General features: G+C 36.4%; 1 protein-coding gene across 1 annotated transcript; it reads left to right on the top strand.

The window, feature by feature from the left end:
• Window positions 1-2499: 2499 nt before the first annotated feature.
• On the top strand, window positions 2500-15888 carry LOC140236342 (endoglucanase 1-like). Its single transcript, XM_072316299.1, is given in 9 exon segments — window positions 2500-2563; window positions 6218-6376; window positions 7720-7811; window positions 7814-8066; window positions 8818-8929; window positions 11401-11563; window positions 12875-13031; window positions 13428-13590; window positions 15675-15888. Coding segments are annotated over 9 exon segments (1377 nt in total).
• Window positions 15889-17750: the final 1862 nt, after the last annotated feature.

Genomic DNA, 17750 nt, shown 5'->3' on the forward strand with positions numbered 1-17750 from the left:
TGTAGTAAAAAATATATTTATTTATTTATTTATCTATTTATTTATTTATTTATTCATTTATTCCGTCATATTTAAACAGGGTAGTCCCCTCAGTTTCTCAACTGCTTTCCAGGGGAGCATATGTGTGTACATATAAATAAAACACTGGATTACAATAAACTTCATAAGAAATCACATACAAGTATAACACATATACACAAAACAATACACGCTTAAAAAGATACTAGACCATGGAGACTGACATAAAATGTATAAAATGTATGAATTCGGCATAGACAAAGTGTATTATTGAAGAAAAAACAACTGTGTGATAAAAATTACTGTAATGACACACCAAAATAAAAACTGAGTTTAGAATACCATAAAAGGGGTTAGTGAAACCAAAAAGAAAAAATCATTAAAAAAAACCAATACAGTTTTCAAAAAAATTGTTAAAACAATCAATAAATAACCATTATATCATAATAATTATTTGTTTAAAACTTCTAACTCAACTAAGGGCATAATTTTCTAAATCTTTCAAAAGAGGGGCAAGTTTGTAAGAATACTGGTAAGGTGTTGAATATTGCACTTCCCTGGTAAGAAAAGGATGTTCGCATATATTCTGTCCGTGGTGTAAGCTCAAAGAGGGGGCTGTTGACTGCGTATCTGGTATGGTAGTATACTGGTCTAACGGTGATGAGTGGTTTTGAATAAGCTTGCACTCTGCAATTTAAAATCTTGTAAACCATTATGCATTGCTGATATTTTAGTCTTTGTTCGACTGATTGCCACCGAAGCGTTTTCAACAGGGGAGAAGAAAAGGAGAATTTATCGGCATTTAAGGCCAGCCGAGCAAACTTATTCTGGCATCTCTGCAGTCTTTGCGTACATATTTTAGTCTTGTTGCCCCAGACCGTACAGCAGTAACCCAAGTAAGGAACAATTAAAGAAAAATACAAATCAATTAATATTTTCTGATTAACATAGGGCTTAATTTTAAGGAGACATGCATATGTTTCAGACATTTTTTTTCAACAATGTGATCCACGTGACTAGACCAACTTAAATGAGGGTCTAAAATTACACCTACATTGTAAATACTTCATTATTACAACTGTTTCCAGACTCTCCTTTTCACAAATAATGTTGTTTATTTCTTACTTTATTAAACAATTAATGACAACCTCTTAAGAAAACGCAACAACTCATGAATAAATCATGGATCTCTGATCCTAAGAACCGAAAAGGGTGTATAAAGGATACACAGCCAGCTACAACAAAACCTTTTTTTTTTTTTTTTTTTTTTTTTTTTAAAGCAGGTTGACTTTTGAGCAAGTCCTGTCTTTTTAACCTGTGCAAGGGTTCTTAGTTGTCGTTGTCCCGGGCAACGCGATTCAGACAAGGTGAAGAGATAACTTTCGTCATAGCTCCAGTCTCCGGGAGACACCAACGACAACCACTGGCGTGTGTCGGCCTGATGATCCTCGTGGTCGTCAACCAATGGAGCGTGTCTTTATTCTGCACTTCTAGATTCCCAGAATGCGGCCGGCCTTGACTGGTTGGGAATTTAACCTGACGGATGCAAATTTGTTAATATCAATCCATTCTTCATACTCTCACTCATATTTGTACCCACATCTGCTCCCTAAATTGGTGGCGTTATCCGGTTCTCCCTATATATCATTCGTCCTGTTTGTCATTGGATGGCATACAAGAACTGATACAGATTAACGTTACAGTTTGAACACAAAGGGAGGGACAACAAAACCACTGCCTGCACTGTATCCACATTTTTATCAATCGAAAAAAAAAATACTCTGAAGGCGTGTACAATGCTGTCTCACCAGAACAATGCGACACGAAGTCTACATTCATCATCAGATGCACTTGTATTCCAAATACCTAGAATAAAACATTGATGGGGATCGTGCTTTCTCCGTTATGCGACAAAAATTGTGGAATCAGTTATCTATTCGGTTACGGCAAGTGTCATCTAAAGAAACTTTCAAACTTTTCACTTTCGTGTTTCTCATTCTCATTCTACTTTTACGTCAATTTTCTTTATTTCTTTTCCATTTTACCTTACAGATATCGATGAGTGTGACAGCAATCCGTGTCAGAACGGAGGAACGTGTCAGGACGCAGTCAACATGTACTCCTGCCTCTGTTCATCTGGTTATTACGGGTTGAACTGCCAGACAGGTGAGTAGAGATTCGAAATATATCAAATAGATTAAAAATCATAGAAGAAATTTTTTTTTTTCAAAGGTATCTCAACTCTTAACATCCTCAAAATTACATCCCCACATCTTTGATTTAAGATATAATGTTAATACAAGTATAATAAATTCTAAAAAAGAATCATTGGTATTTCAACAGTGATGGTTTTCTTTACCATAGCAGCCACATGTTATTTTTTTAATTTTGATTTAGGGAAAATCACAGCATCTACTCACGTCATACTTACTATTGTTGAGAAAGTGACCGCGCACTCGATACATTTTTACATAAAGAGCCATGTTTTTGGACTTCTCCAAGGTATTTACAAGGCTTAACCACAACATACTTCTCGCCAAAAACGGTAAGCATGAAAAGCGTGAAAAGTCATTTCGTAAAAAAAGGTGGAAAAAAAGGACTTATTACTTACTGTGAATAGCTTTGACTCCCAAATGAAAACAACTGACATCGAATGTGGCATTTCCACAAGGAACTCGCTCGCCCCATTGTTATTCACGATGAATATGAACGATATTCAAAGATCCTCGGACACACTCTCATCTCATTTACTTGTAGATGACTCTATCTTTTATTTTCACTCTGACCCATGCTGCAATTATATCGTTTAGGGTGGTGAGTTGGCTCACTCGGTTGCGCGTCTGCCTCACAATCCTAAGGACCCGGGTTCGAACCCGAGTCTGGACTGAGCAATGTTGTGTGTAATCATACCGTCCCCTTAAGAGGTAAAACACTCTGTCCCCCCGGTAGGACATAAAATGGAGGTCCCGTGTATGAGAGAGTCACAACTCATTCACGTAAAAAATCCTGCTTCATTCATGTATCGCAAACAGCAGGGTGTCTAACCCGATGAAGTGGTCCCGCCTCACATCCAACTGGACCTCATGGAAGACCAGCTTTGCATAGCTGAATATGGACTATCCAGCCATCTCTCAGATGGAAAAATGAACAAACGATAAGAATGGTAAATGGTGAATTAAAATATCACACAATGGGTTTACGCAGACAAATTAATCGTCCCTAGCTATTAAACAGATTTTTTTTTTCAGCAAATTCTCTGATAGCTCTCTCGGGCAACATCGCATCTAATAGGGCTACTACTCCCCTAAAAGTACTTTCAGTTTTATTGAATTTTCGGATGTTTGTGTTGATAACAAGCTTTCGTAGATATGTCATATGAATAATGTTTGTGAAACCGCTTCACGGAATAAGGGTTAATGCTGTCTTTCTTCATTTGCATTAATAATGATATACTCAAGTTTAATATCACCGTTACGGTATTCAAATTATGAGATCCTAGCTTGGGCAATATCTATGATAGACATTCCTGGATGAACTACTCGTCTGCAAATGAAGACGCTCAGAATAGTGTTAAACTTCCGTTCCCATACACATTCTTATACTCAAACTTTCCAACCGAATGACGTTTTGATAATACGCTTTTCCACGCATTTCAGCTTGGCCAGTTTATGTTTAATATTTTTCAATTTAATCTGTAATGCTTTACTTCCATCAAGCAAAAGGAAATACACAACACACAACATACATTTGTAAATTAACAATATTCTAAATAATTCGAATAAAAAAAAAAACACCCACATGTCATGGAGTATACTGACAGCATGTGCCTTTATTTCAAGTTTATTCCTTCCAAACAGCAACGTATACATCAGTATCCCAATAGACGATCAGAAAAATTCCACCTTTAACCATTAATAGAATCTTACCTACCCACACTACATTTGTTTATACGTTACCCAAAATTTAGATTAACTTAAAGGAAACCCAAACCCAAAGAGCAATGTGGATTGAGTGAAAGCAGAAACATTAGTAGTACACATCAGTGAAAGTTTGAGGAAAATTGGACAATCGATGCAAAAGATATGAATTCTTAAAGTTTTTGATGTTGGAACCACTGGATGAAGAGACTACTTAAGGTTATGACGTATGTGTGGACAATAATATAAAGAAAGTGTAAAGAAAATTCTACAAAAATTCACTTTTTCTAGCATAATGAGAGAGCACTTGACTGACCGCTTTCAGAAAGCAGGGGGAATAATTGCTACCCTCAACATATGCCAGTATCAAGTTGATGGAATGTGAAATTTTCATGAAAGGTGATTTTGTGTGTGTGTGTGTGTGTGTGGAATTCCCTTTATATTTTCTTTATATTGTTGTCCACACATGACGCAATAACTCTAGTAGTCTCCTCATCCAGCGGTTCCAACACATAAAATTCATATCTTTTGCATCGATTGTCCGATTTTCCTAAAACTTTTCACTGTTATGTTCTAATAGTGCTACTTTGACTCAGTGTGCTCAATCCAGATTGCTCTTTGGGTTTGGGTTTCCTTTAAATGAAAGACTAAAAGAATCTTCTAAATTTTTACGCTATTTAAATACAAAATAAGAAAACACTTGTTTCTAAAACTAAATTGCTTATGAAATAAGTTTTTTCTTTTGGTGTTTTTTTTTTTCGATGCAAAAGCTATGAGTTTTTAAAGTTTTGATGTTGGAACCACTGGATGAGGAGACTACTAGAGGTTATGACGTATATATGGCAATTTGTCAATCAGTTGCAATGAAAAAAAAAAAAATTCCACGGAAGATTTTCATGAATTTGAATAACTTTTCTTTGTTCACGTGTCCTGACAACAGAGCAGCGCGAAAACATACTCTTCTATCCTCTCTCCTCTGTATTCTGTCTTTTCCTTTTATTTTCTTCGCCGTTTTGCTGTTCGCGAGTTACAAGTCACAATGCCCTTATTGTCTGCATTATAAAATCTAACAGCTTCATTATACCAGTCTGTGAATAGATTATGTAAGCTTGCTGTTTATACGTCCTGCTCTTCAGCAGACCACTCTTTTCCATAGTCTTACTATACTTATAGTTTTCATTCAACCTTACAAATTGAGCATTGCGATTTGTGACTTTACTTTTATAGTATTATTGCACATACATGTGTGTTACAATAAACTTTATTATCCACTGAATTTGTATTTCTAATTCATAAAACGATATGACGGAATTGATAAAAAAAAATTGTGTAGTGCATGCTTTGTACAATGTTGTTTTTGTATTTTTTTAACCCTTTTGTTGTTTGGATAGAAGTAATATGATACTCGAATTGAATAGAAAAACATATGTTTAGGCCCCCTATTTTTTACGATATGTCTATGGCCCGACGCTAACTTTGATATCTGGTGGCCACTGAAATTTTAAACACTGTACAAATTTGGTGGCAGGAAAAAAGAAATCAACGAAAACATGACAATCCACATTGAATCTTAAGGGCCCCTATTGGACCAGTTAAAGATCAAGTGCTTTATTTTAATAATTCATTCATTCCGTAAGATTCCACTCATAATATTTGCCGAGATGTTCGATTCAAAGGAACAAATCACGTGAAATCTTTGGGCTTTAAATGGAGATCTCCTTTAAAATCAATTTAAGATCAAAGTTTTTGGGGAAAAAGCATGTCAAAATAAAGATGAAAAGAAGTATATTTAGATTATTAAAAATATAACTATACATCAATCTATCAGACAAAACGAAATAAAACGTAAACATGTACAGGCCTGAATTAAACAAGCAGTTAACGTATACATTATATTATGTGTAGTGCGAAAGATTGTTCCTTTCCCAAACGTACGCCATGCCTTTGGGGCAAATTGTTTGTATAGGGGCCCCATTTCTCTCTCTCTCTCTTCTTTCGATCTTTAAAATAACAACAACAACAACGCCATGCCTTATTGTTATACATCATCATGGTGGATTGTGTATTATATACATATAATATACATAATATATACATAATGCATATAATTTTATACATATTATATAATCTATAAAGGAATAGTTATATAAACTGATAAACTTTTTTTTTTAAATTCAAGCCTGTACCTATGTATATGCCTTTTTGATTGTCAAAAAAAGGTATGCTTTTTCCTTTTTGCTAGAAGTTGCTCTTTATTTCTTATGTTTACTTCAAAATAACAGTCTTTAACTACAGCGAGGTTTTGCATAAGTCGATCCTATTCTATGAAGCCCGGCGATCAGGAAAACTCCCCGATGACAACCGAATCCCCTATCGAGGCGATTCGGCTTTGGATGACATGGGGAATGACGGCGAGGATCTGGTCGGAGGCTGGTATACCGGTACGAACCTTCTCAGCTTCATTTCGATTTCAAATCGATCTCATATGATTTCGTTTTGATTTAAATTAATCGTATATCAGTTTAAATATATTGTTCATTTCAATTGTATATCATTGTCATTGCCATTCTCTTCGACTTTAGTGTGTTTTGATATAACTTCAATTAGAATTTTTATGTAATTTCCGTTTTCCTCTATATAACCTCTTCTTTAGCGAATCTGACTGTCAGATTGAAAAATAAGTGATAATTTGGACAGGATATCCGTCGTTTTATTTGTTGTCTTAATCAAACCTTACATACGCGTTATGTGTTTGTAAACCAATCACAGTAATTATACTATACTGCCCTACTTTGACAACAGGAAGCAAGTGACATCAAGTACAAATGCTGCAAATAAAGAAAATAATTAAAATGTTTTTGGGTAGGCCTTTCAACATGTAAATTTGTGATGAGAAATAATGTCGGTATTCGTTCAAGTCATATGGTGATGCATTTATGACAATTCGAAGAATTTTGATATTCCCATAGAAACTCATTATTATGTGACTTCCTTTCTTTTGCCAAAGTATTATAGATTTGTAGCAAACATGAAAAATTTGGCAAAAGGAAGCATGTGACAATCATATCATGAGTATGTTACTTGCTTCCTTTTGCCAAAGTATTATAGCTTTGTAGCAAACATAACAAAATTGGCAAAAGGAAGTAAGTGACAATCATATCATAAGGATGTCACTTGCTTCTTTTTGCCGAAGTATTTTAGATTGTGTGCAAATATAAATAATTTGGCAAAAGGAAGCAAGTGACAATCATATCATGAGGTTGTGACGTGCTTCCTTTTGCCAAAGTATTTCAGATTTTTAGCAAACATGAAAAATCTGGCAAAAAGAAGCAAGTGACAATCATATCATGAGAATGCTACTTGCTTCCTTGTGCCAAAGTATTGTAGATTTGTAGCAGACATAAAAAATGACAAAAGGAAGCAAGTGACAATCATATCATGAGGTTGTTACTTGCTTCCTTTTGCCATTTTTTTTTCATGCAATTTTGTGCACTTGCTTCCTTTTGCCACCGGAATATCTCAGAAATGGGCCACATTGTAACTTTTGGATTTTTCAGTTAAATAGAGCATGCCTCAAATATGGCAAATCAATAAAAAAGGCAATATTCATAGAAATGTCACTTGCTTCCTTTTGCCAAAGTAGGGCATTATAGTATTTATGCATAGTTATATCAACGAGTCAAGTATTTATGTTTACAGTCAGAACCTTCTTACTATATACAGTTGTATATACACGGCTATGTGCCAATGTGTAGGTGTATGAATGTATGTATGTCCATGACAGATGGGAGTACTGTCAAGTTCGGCTTTCCCATGGCATCGTCTGTCACGATACTGGCCTGGGGCATCATTGACTTTGAGACGGCGTACAGAGACAGGCCGGGGAGTACTACAATGCGCTGGACAGTATCAAGTGGGCCACGGACTATTTCATCAAATGCCACGTGAATACCAACGAGTTCTACGGGCAGGTTGGAGATGGCCACACAGCCTACTCGGTATGGGGTAGGCCCGAGGAACTCACCATTGCAAGACCCGCGTGGAAGATCACGGAGTCAAACCCTGGCTCTGACCTTGCCGGAGAAACAGCGGCCTCTTTGGCGGCAGCATCGATTGTCTTCAGAGACAGCGGTGTGTGGGCGCACGCTTGGTGTAGTTGTTAATTTCTATTCTGTTTTAGATATTTCACAAGCTACCATTTATCCTTTGAAAAACACCTTTTCTTGCTCTATCTCTCAGAAATCTTGTTCCAGTTAAATAAGAGCTTTATCTCATCCAACGAATACAAAGAGAGAGAGAGAGAGAGAGAGAGAAAGAAAATCACCTGCAAAATGATTTTTAAAAAAGCAACAACAAAAACGCGCTGAAATATCGACCAACAGAAAATGTTATATCCACTATGAGGACGTTTGTTTCAGGTGCCGATGTTACACACCTTTGCACGACTGTTTATATTTTTCTTAATAAATCAGCGTTATTTGTGTCGCTAATCTGTAGATTGTTATTGTAAGGTTGCCTTTTTAAATCATAAACACAATATTGTTTCCCTGTAATCTTTTCGTTGTTTGCAAACGTATTGAATGGTTTTAGTAAGAAATATTTTCTTCTCAAAGACATTATGATTAAAGAATAATATCTCGCTCTAGAAGAGTGAGAAAATCTTTAATATACCTTTACGCGAAATATATATTTCATCTACGCAATAACAGCTTCAGCAATGTGTGTCTGAAGAGCACTAGTAATTTGTGATACATGAGTATACGAGAGAGGACATACAAGTGTGCAGTCATCACATTTAGTTTAACTTACCTAACTCAACAGGTTTCAATCTCATTCCAGATCATTACTGTCGACTTGTTTTATTCACAATTACTATTCTCAGATTTAAGCTACTCCAATACCCTGTTGCGGCATGCAAAGGAACTGTACAACTTTGCTTACAACTACAGAGGAATCTATTCCCAATCGATCTCAAGGCAAACAGATTATTACAGGTATATTATTATCAATATAATGTATGGTTAACGTTTTACGGAAACTATGGTTAACATGTCATTCTTATGTTACTGTGAGTAATTCGCTTCAATTGTAGTATTCAAAATGTGTAGAACGAAAAGATCAATACTTTTAGATTTCCCTTGCCACTGTATGTATTAAATGTGACTTGCATGCTATACACTGCATTTTTTTTTTCAACATGAACATATGGCGCAGTGTTCTTTGTAGGCCCGACTGACTGCAAAACGTGTTTAGCTGGATATACACATAATATTGAATCATCTGAAATGAAGAAATATATTCGAACAAAACACCTTCTGTGAAAATGAAGCTACAACGTAGTTTTCATTTAAGCTTCCCATATTTTATATCACGTGTCCATAAAATGTGTTAATATAATTGAAATTTTGAGCCTCTTCTATTTCTAGAAAAGGACTTGAACGTCGTGTTGTAGTCGTGTCTGGTAGTGCCTATATTATTATCACCATTGGAAACAAGGACCGCATAAGGACGGTATAGTCACCTAGGCCCCCAATCATACTCTCTAAAAATCGAGTGAAATATTCACTTTTGAAGGAGTGAATAACAGAAAAGAGTGAATTTAGAATAAAATTGGAGTGAATTTTGAGTAAACATTTTTATTTTCACTCATTTTAGAGTGACCTCAGGGATCACTTGAAGATTTCGGAGTGATCACTCATTTTAGAATGACCTCAGGGATCACTTGAAGATTTTGGAGTGATCCCTGAGGTCACTCCAACATGAGTGCAGAAAATGAACATTTTCACTCAAAATTCACTCTTTTCTGTTATTCACTCCTTCAAGAGTGAACATTTTCACTCGATTTTGTTAGAGAGTAGTGGCATAGTGGATAAGACTCCCGACTCCCGATCGGAGGACCCGAGTTCGAATCCCGCCCAATGCTTACGTCCTTGGACAATATGTTTTATCCACTATGTCCCTCTCGACCCAGGTGTGTAGTTGGGTACCTGGCAATGCTAGGGTCATAATAATAGCAGGGCCCTCTGGTAGAGCAGTCAATACTAAAGAGGCTACCCTGGGTAAATAAGACATTATTATTATTATTATTATTATTAGTATTAGTATTAGTATTATTATTATTATTATTATTATTATTATTATTATTATTATTATTATTATTGTTATTATTATTATCATTATCATCCAAAATCATTCAAAATGTGTAGAACGAAAAGATCAATACTTTTAGATTTCCCTTGCGCATGCTATACACTGCATTTTTTTTTTCAACATGAACATATGGCGCAGTGTTCTTTGTAGGCCCGACTGACTGCAAAACGTGTTTAGCTGGATATACACATAATATTGAATCATCTGAAATGAAGAAATATATTCGAACAAAACACCTTCTGTGAAAATGAAGCTACAACGTAGTTTTCATTTAAGCTTCCTATATTTTATATCACGTGTCCATAAAATGTGTTAATATAATTGAAATTTTGAGCCTCTTCTATTTCTAGAAAAGGACTTGAACGTCGTGTTGTAGTCGTGTCTGGTAGTGCCTATATTATCACCATTGGAAACAAGGACCGCATAAGGACGGCATAGTCACCTAGGCCCCCAATCATACTCTCTAAAAATCGAGTGAAATATTCACTTTTGAAGGAGTGAATAACAGAAAAGAGTGAATTTAGAATAAAATTGGAGTGAATTTTGAGTAAACATTTTTATTTTCACTCATTTTAGAGTGACCTCAGGGATCACTTGAAGATTTCGGAGTGATCACTCATTTTAGATGACCTCAGGGATCACTTGAAGATTTTGGAGTGATCCCTGAGGTCACTCCAACATGAGTGCAGAAAATGAACATTTTCACTCAAAATTCACTCTTTTCTGTTATTCACTCCTTCAAGAGTGAACATTTTCACTCGATTTTGTTAGAGAGTAGTGGCATAGTGGATAAGACTCCCGACTCCCGATCGGAGGACCCGAGTTCGAATCCCGCCCAATGCTTACGTCCTTGGACAATATGTTTTATCCACTATGTCCCTCTCGACCCAGGTGTGTAGTTGGGTACCTGGCAATGCTAGGGTCATAATAATAGCAGGGCCCTCTGGTAGAGCAGTCAATACTAAAGAGGCTACCCTGGGTAAATAAGACATTATTATTATTATTATTATTATTATTATTATTATTATTATTATTATTATTATCATTATTATTATTATTATAATTATTATTATTGTTATTATTATCATCATTATCATCATCATCATCATTATCATTATCATAAACAAACAGACGAAAAACAAATAAATAACCAAACAAACATTCAGCCACCAGTCCATGAAACATCCAGTGAGCCCGCTTTTGGGAAGATTTCACTACATAAACCTGTTCTCTGACGAGTTCCTCAACCTATTTTCCTCTTTTGTTCATTACTCAAACGCCTTAAATTATACCTATATGGAACCCCACAACTCAGCTCCTGGGGCTACTGTGATGAGCTTGCCTTCGCCGCTGCTTGGCTGTACCGCGCTAGCGGAGAAGAGAACTACTACAACCAGGCTGAGGATCTCTACTACACACACCTGACTTCATACCTGTCGTGGGCATTCACCTGGGATGACAAGAAGGCCGGAGTAGAAGTACGTATAAATTACCACAGAATATTAGACTGTATAAACTGCATTTTAGGCATCGTATAGTTTTGGTTGAGAACTATTTCAGATTTCTAACCTTTTTTGGTGAGATAATGAGAAAGCTCTTATGGAATATGAAAGAGCATGTAATTCCATGAGGAATTCAACGTTTATTGATGAAAATTGGTTTTGAAATGGCTGAGATATCCAAAACAGAGCGATTCTAATGAAGTGTGGGACTCGCCTTTTATTACGATCGCTTTGTTTTACGTTGTTTTGGATGTTTCCGTCATTCCAAACCCGATTTTCATCAAATAAACTTTGAATTCCTCTTAAAATGGTATGCTCTATACTATTTCATAAGTGTTTTCTTGGTATCTCGCAAAAAGTTACAAGCCCACTTCTCATCTCCACCAATACTGTACCATCCCTTTAATATCCCGCGGCCATCTCATTTATTTGGCGTAGGCTCGTTCCCTTCCTCTGAAAATAACTTCGAAGAGCCAAGGTTTATGAACTCCATGATCATTCTTCTGGGCTTTTCGCATGCTTTTCCTACGTTTGAAAAACCTTTCCTAAATCGGGAACAGTGCTCAGTGCTCATAGCACCTCCCCCCCCCCCCCCCCCCGGTCTCCTTTACTCTTTCGGGTAAGTATTCATTTCAACCCCAATCTGAAGCTGTCATTACAATAAATGGAGAGGCTTTAGTATGTGTGTGTGTGTGTGTGTGTGAGTGTGCGTGTGCATGTGTTTGTTCAAAGTGGGATCTCAAATCTCATGAGGAGCTAAAAAAAGACATTGCTTTTTTTTAATCAGTTTTTCTAAGACTTTCAAAATATCCTATGACCCCCTATTTAGATTTTTCACGAGTCCGAAGAGAAAGGGAGAAAAAAAAACCCCACTCCAACAGTTAGAAGAAAATGGATTTGTAAAGGTAACGCAATGTTTTCAGACGGGAACTGTGCAATTTATGATGTTACGACATTTGAATGCTAGAAAGAAATACTAATTATGGAAATGTTTTGTACGAATTCTTTAGAAAGAAAACACTCAACAACCGTTAGGAAACCTGCCAACATGTTTGCTAGCAAAGTCTTCGTGTCAACTGCCTGTTTAGATGGGAAGAATATCCGTGCTCTTCTGTGGGAAGAGTTGCATTACATTGATAACGAAAGTTGGGTTATCATCACGGAGACTTGATCAGCACATAATAGTCGTGAGTACTCTATACTTCGGGGATTTCAAGACTTTTTTTTTCTTTTTCTTTGTACTTTTCCTGCTTGTTTCAAACGCGTGCGTCATCTTTGCCGTGTCAGATGCTAATGTACCAGATGAGAAGTGAAGTGAACGCCGGTGAGCCGTACAAATCGGCGATCAAGGCCTACCTCGACAAGTGGTTGCCGGGTGGGGGAATCTCGTACACACCCAAGGGTTTGGTTTGGCGCTCTGAGTGGGGATCGCTACGATACGCCGGTGCGTCCACAGAAACGCCTCTTTCTTTGATTCTTGATTCTCATTCTATTTCTGAATTTCTTTTTTTTTTTGCTCATACCGCTTTGTCCTCCTGCACGCCATTAATCATTATATGTGGTGATGGTGATTATAACAGTAATCGTGTAATGATAATAACTATAATAATGATAATGATAATAATAATAATAATAATAATAATAATAATAATAATAATAATGATAACAATTATAAAAATGACAATGATAATAATGATAACATTAAAAATACTGATAGTAATAAAAATAGTAATAGTGACAATAATCATGATGGTAATAAAATTTATTATTGGAAGTAGCAATACTCGCACTCGTAATCAACATTGTTTTTTGGGTTTTTTTCATGTAATTGTGACTTCAGCGAACACTGCATTCCTCGCTGGACTGGCTTGCAAATACAATTTTGAAGCCAAGTACTGCAACTTCGCCCGCGACCAGATCCAGTACATGCTCGGCTCTAGGGGAAGAAGCTTCGTGGTGGGATTCGGCAACAACCCACCAACTCAACCGAATCACCGTTCAAGGTAACTGATAGCGATAAATGAGAAGCAGAAGTTGTATAAATGTTGTTCCAGTAATGGTAGTGATATTAAGATATTGATCATAGCATTTTAATAGTACTTCTACTTACAGATGATGGCTATGAGAATTAAATAGGAATACAATAATTATGATATTGTACTATACATAGGTAAATGTATAAAGTCACATTATGTCTTAGATTGTAAACGTCATTCATGAATATGCATGTATCCACGACTAATTGTGAAATATCTCTGTATCATTAGAACATTGTATATAATATGTTTTCTCACGTGAAAGTCTTCTATCTACCTGTTTATTCAAGTAACATCCTTCATTTGTATGGGTAAATTAGGTAGGCCTATATACATGCATATTGTAGGTTTACTTAATGTTTCATGTATTTCGTATGCTGGTAAAAGACGTAGTATACAGTAGTAAATAGCATTGGAGTACTTTCATTCTCGTTCAATATTAACATTCAGCATTTCATTCTATGTTAAAAAAAAATGTAGCACCTGCTTACCATACCGACAAGGGACTACATCATACCACTTTGATTGGAAGAATATAACAAGAAATATGAAATACAGCGTGATAAATTTAGCAAAATTATTAAAAAGAATATTGAAAACTAGTTTCACTTGAAAGCAAGGTTATATCTAGGTTGATTACTTCAAAGCATGGTATATTATGAAACACTCTATGAAAGAAAATGGTCTTGAAAGAAAAGGAAAATCATACAGCTTTAATATTGCCTACTGCGCATAAATAAATGCACACATAATAAACGAAGTTCCACACACATAGACATACCCGAAAAAGGTAAACGATCACAAAAGAAAAAAAGAAGAGTAAAGGAAGGTGAAGACGGGGGGGGGGGGGGGAGGGGGGAGAGGGGGAGAAACCCTCCAGGGAGATTTAGGCAGGTCCGAATCAACCACACTGCCTACTGATTTGGCAGCATTCGTGATATACTGTTATATAGAGATAGAGGTGACGTGTAAATGGCGATTGATTCAATAAATCCTTTAAAAATAAAAAAAAGTGTCTGTCGATATGGGTCTAATGTTTGATTCAGTGTATCAGGGTACTCCCGCAGATTCAAGGCAAGGATTACTTACCATGGTTCTAATCCTGATACTGGTAGGGCTTTAGGTGTAAGACTGTATTGACTTATAGTTATACTGACATTGAAATAAAATGATACATGATATCCAGCTATGTAGGAACCACATAGAATATTGCAAACATCGAACATAGTGGTCAGTCTATGAAAGATCTAAATGGGAATAAATGCTAAATAAATGATGGAACCTACGTACGCATAAAGCAAAGATGTTGAACGGTAGATCCCAGTATGAAAACCGAGTGTAAAGATTAAGACGAGGGGCACGGGTACAACAAAAATGACCAAAATATAGAAAGAAAGTCCAAAATACTCGAAGTAGCGAAATCTTCTCAATTGCAGATTTTGAGATCGGATAAACCATATGCTGCAAGCGGATAAACTGTTATAATCATTGCATTGTTGACAGTATAGCACAATTATACAATTTAGACATTGTGTCCTCAAAAGAGACGGGGGAAATATTGGAAAGAGAAAGCATACACCAATAATTCAAGAATTGTCAAACAGCCAGTTGCAGTGAAGTGAACGTAAGGATACCAGCTTTTACCGAGCCCCGAAGTCTTTAGAGAGGGAAGAATTACACTCGGCTGGTATGGCGGAATTGAAGAGCACAAATAGCTTCTAGGCTAAAGTTTGATTAGCATGGCAACAACTTACAGTGGGATACTCCTGAGCAAGGCAGAAAAGAATTTTAATGAACTTTCGTGAAGTAATTAAATAGTAAAAAGCGTCTTAATTTGCATTTAAAGAATTTATACCAAAACAACCTGCAAGTACTGCGGGGAGATCGTTCCAGTAGATTTTTTTTTTTTTTCATTGATACAAATAGCACACAATTCTCATCCAAGACACTCAAGAGCCACGACAATAATTAACGCATGCATGAATAATCAAAAGTCTGTTAATACCCAATTAATATGTCTCTAATTCCCGCTCCATGATTGATCGTACCAGTTCGTGCCCGGACCTCCCGGCTTCATGCGGTTGGGATGAGTACTATTTCGATGGTCCAAACCCGCAGACCCTGTATGGCGCCCTCGTCGGCGGTCCGGATCAGTTGGACAACTACGCCGATAATCGAGCTGACAACAAACAGAACAGCGTCGCCTGCGATTACAATGCCGGTTTCCAGTCTGCGGTAGCGGCATTGAAGGAACTCGGCCTTTAGAGCGCTGGTAGCGCCAAGTTGATTATGAGGATAGTTCGAATGAATTGCGTTCAATGTTTGATGTTCCAAAAAGTAACTTTATGTCGAATTTTCGACGCAGATTTACATACACAACACACAAACATACACACACACATTCCATAGACAGAAGCACAGGTCAGTGCAGGTAATTACAGAGGTTTATTCAAGTCATACAGTAGCAGGGACTGCGGAGCATTTTTTTTTTTTTTTTTTTTTTGGTACAAGTGCGTGAGTGGGGAGGGGGTCAAGGTTTTTCGATTGTTCCCTTTTTTGACGAGTCAAAGGCCCAAAGCCCTTTCTTTCTTCCTTCCTTCCTTAATTCCTTCCTTCCTTCCTTCCTTCCATTTTTCCATCTATCCTGTCTAGTCGTGTCATGTTGCTGTGTGTCTCCTATTTTGTTCCGTCTTGTCCTAAATTATACTTGTGCTTAGCATATGCAAATAAGTATTTCATTAGATTTTTCTTGAGTGGTTCACAATCTACAAGCTTGGTTTTTAGTGGACCTCTCAGTTCTTTTTTTTTTTCCCAACTGAAACATCACCTTGTATTATTTTGCAAGTATACATGCATATTTTATGTAACTTTATTATTGTATCATTTGATATCATTTGCAAGTTGTATGTATACGATTGTGATATGATTCCTAATTTATACTGTGTTATGTTCTGTTGGAAAAAAGAGAAGAATGAAATAAAATGAAATGAAATGAAATGAAAGCCCAAAGCTCCCTCCCTCTCCCCTCCCCCACCCCCTGGTTCCGCGGCCCCTGTGTAGGCAAGGTAGGTATGCTCAGCTCAATCCAAAACATCTCGACGTAGGCCTACATAGGCTTTCCTGGCTTCATATAATTGTGCTAACAAAGAAACTTTGTGCTCATTAAGCAGAGATGATCAAGTAACTTGGTATTTAGCCCGTGTGTACATTCGGGGGAAAAATGGCATTTCTTGTTTTTCTCAGTTGGTCAGACACTTCACGCATTGTCAAAGCGACAATGCATAACCTTATCTGACGTAAAGATTTAGGCAAAAACGTTGTGAGGTTTTTAAATATAAAGGCTTTTGTTGTTAATGTGTTCCTTCTCATTTGGATTAACGAACCTTATTTCATGTTCCAATTAACAAATATTTCGATTAACCTTCGGAGATTTCTTGTCATTTACCGAATTAAAAAGCTTCATAATAACAAACCTTTATTAATTTTCCGATCGAAATACCATATGAGTATACTAACAAGCCTTCCAAATAACACGTTATAAAGTGTTCGTTTTACCGAACCATATTCTATATAATATCAAATTAAGTCACAAACACCAATTTAAGTTTTATGTACTCTGTGTCTTTTGTTTTGACTAAACTTCGGAGTAAAGAACCTTGTATCATGTCTGATCAATATAATAGCACAAGTTCTCCTCGGTAATAGTGTGTAACACAAGGAGCAAACGCAGAGGAATTTCTGCTTAAAAGGACTGAAATGTGAAGCGTTTGCCCCCCTCTGCAGCTTAACTTCGTATATCGATAACAGAAGACAATTCTTTTGTTTTTTCTTAGTCAATTCTTTGTCATATTCAGCTGTGACTGTCTTCGTTGTTAGCAAATATTGCATTGTATACTTTAGATAACAAATTTGGGATCTTAATTTTTACTTCGTGATTACGTTTTTGGTAACTACATGTACATTCATTGTCAGGGACGTGCACTATATTGCGAATACATGTCAGCGTTACATTTTTTAAATCGGTCAACTCTCAATGCGATCTTGTTTTATGTGTCTTTTAATACGGACTTGGGTTAATAGCTGATCTTCAGTGAAGACATGTACAGACTTATAATAGAACATGTTGT

Source organism: Diadema setosum, chromosome 12 (assembly GCF_964275005.1).
Source record: "Diadema setosum chromosome 12, eeDiaSeto1, whole genome shotgun sequence".
Classification (NCBI taxonomy): domain Eukaryota; kingdom Metazoa; phylum Echinodermata; class Echinoidea; order Diadematoida; family Diadematidae; genus Diadema; species Diadema setosum.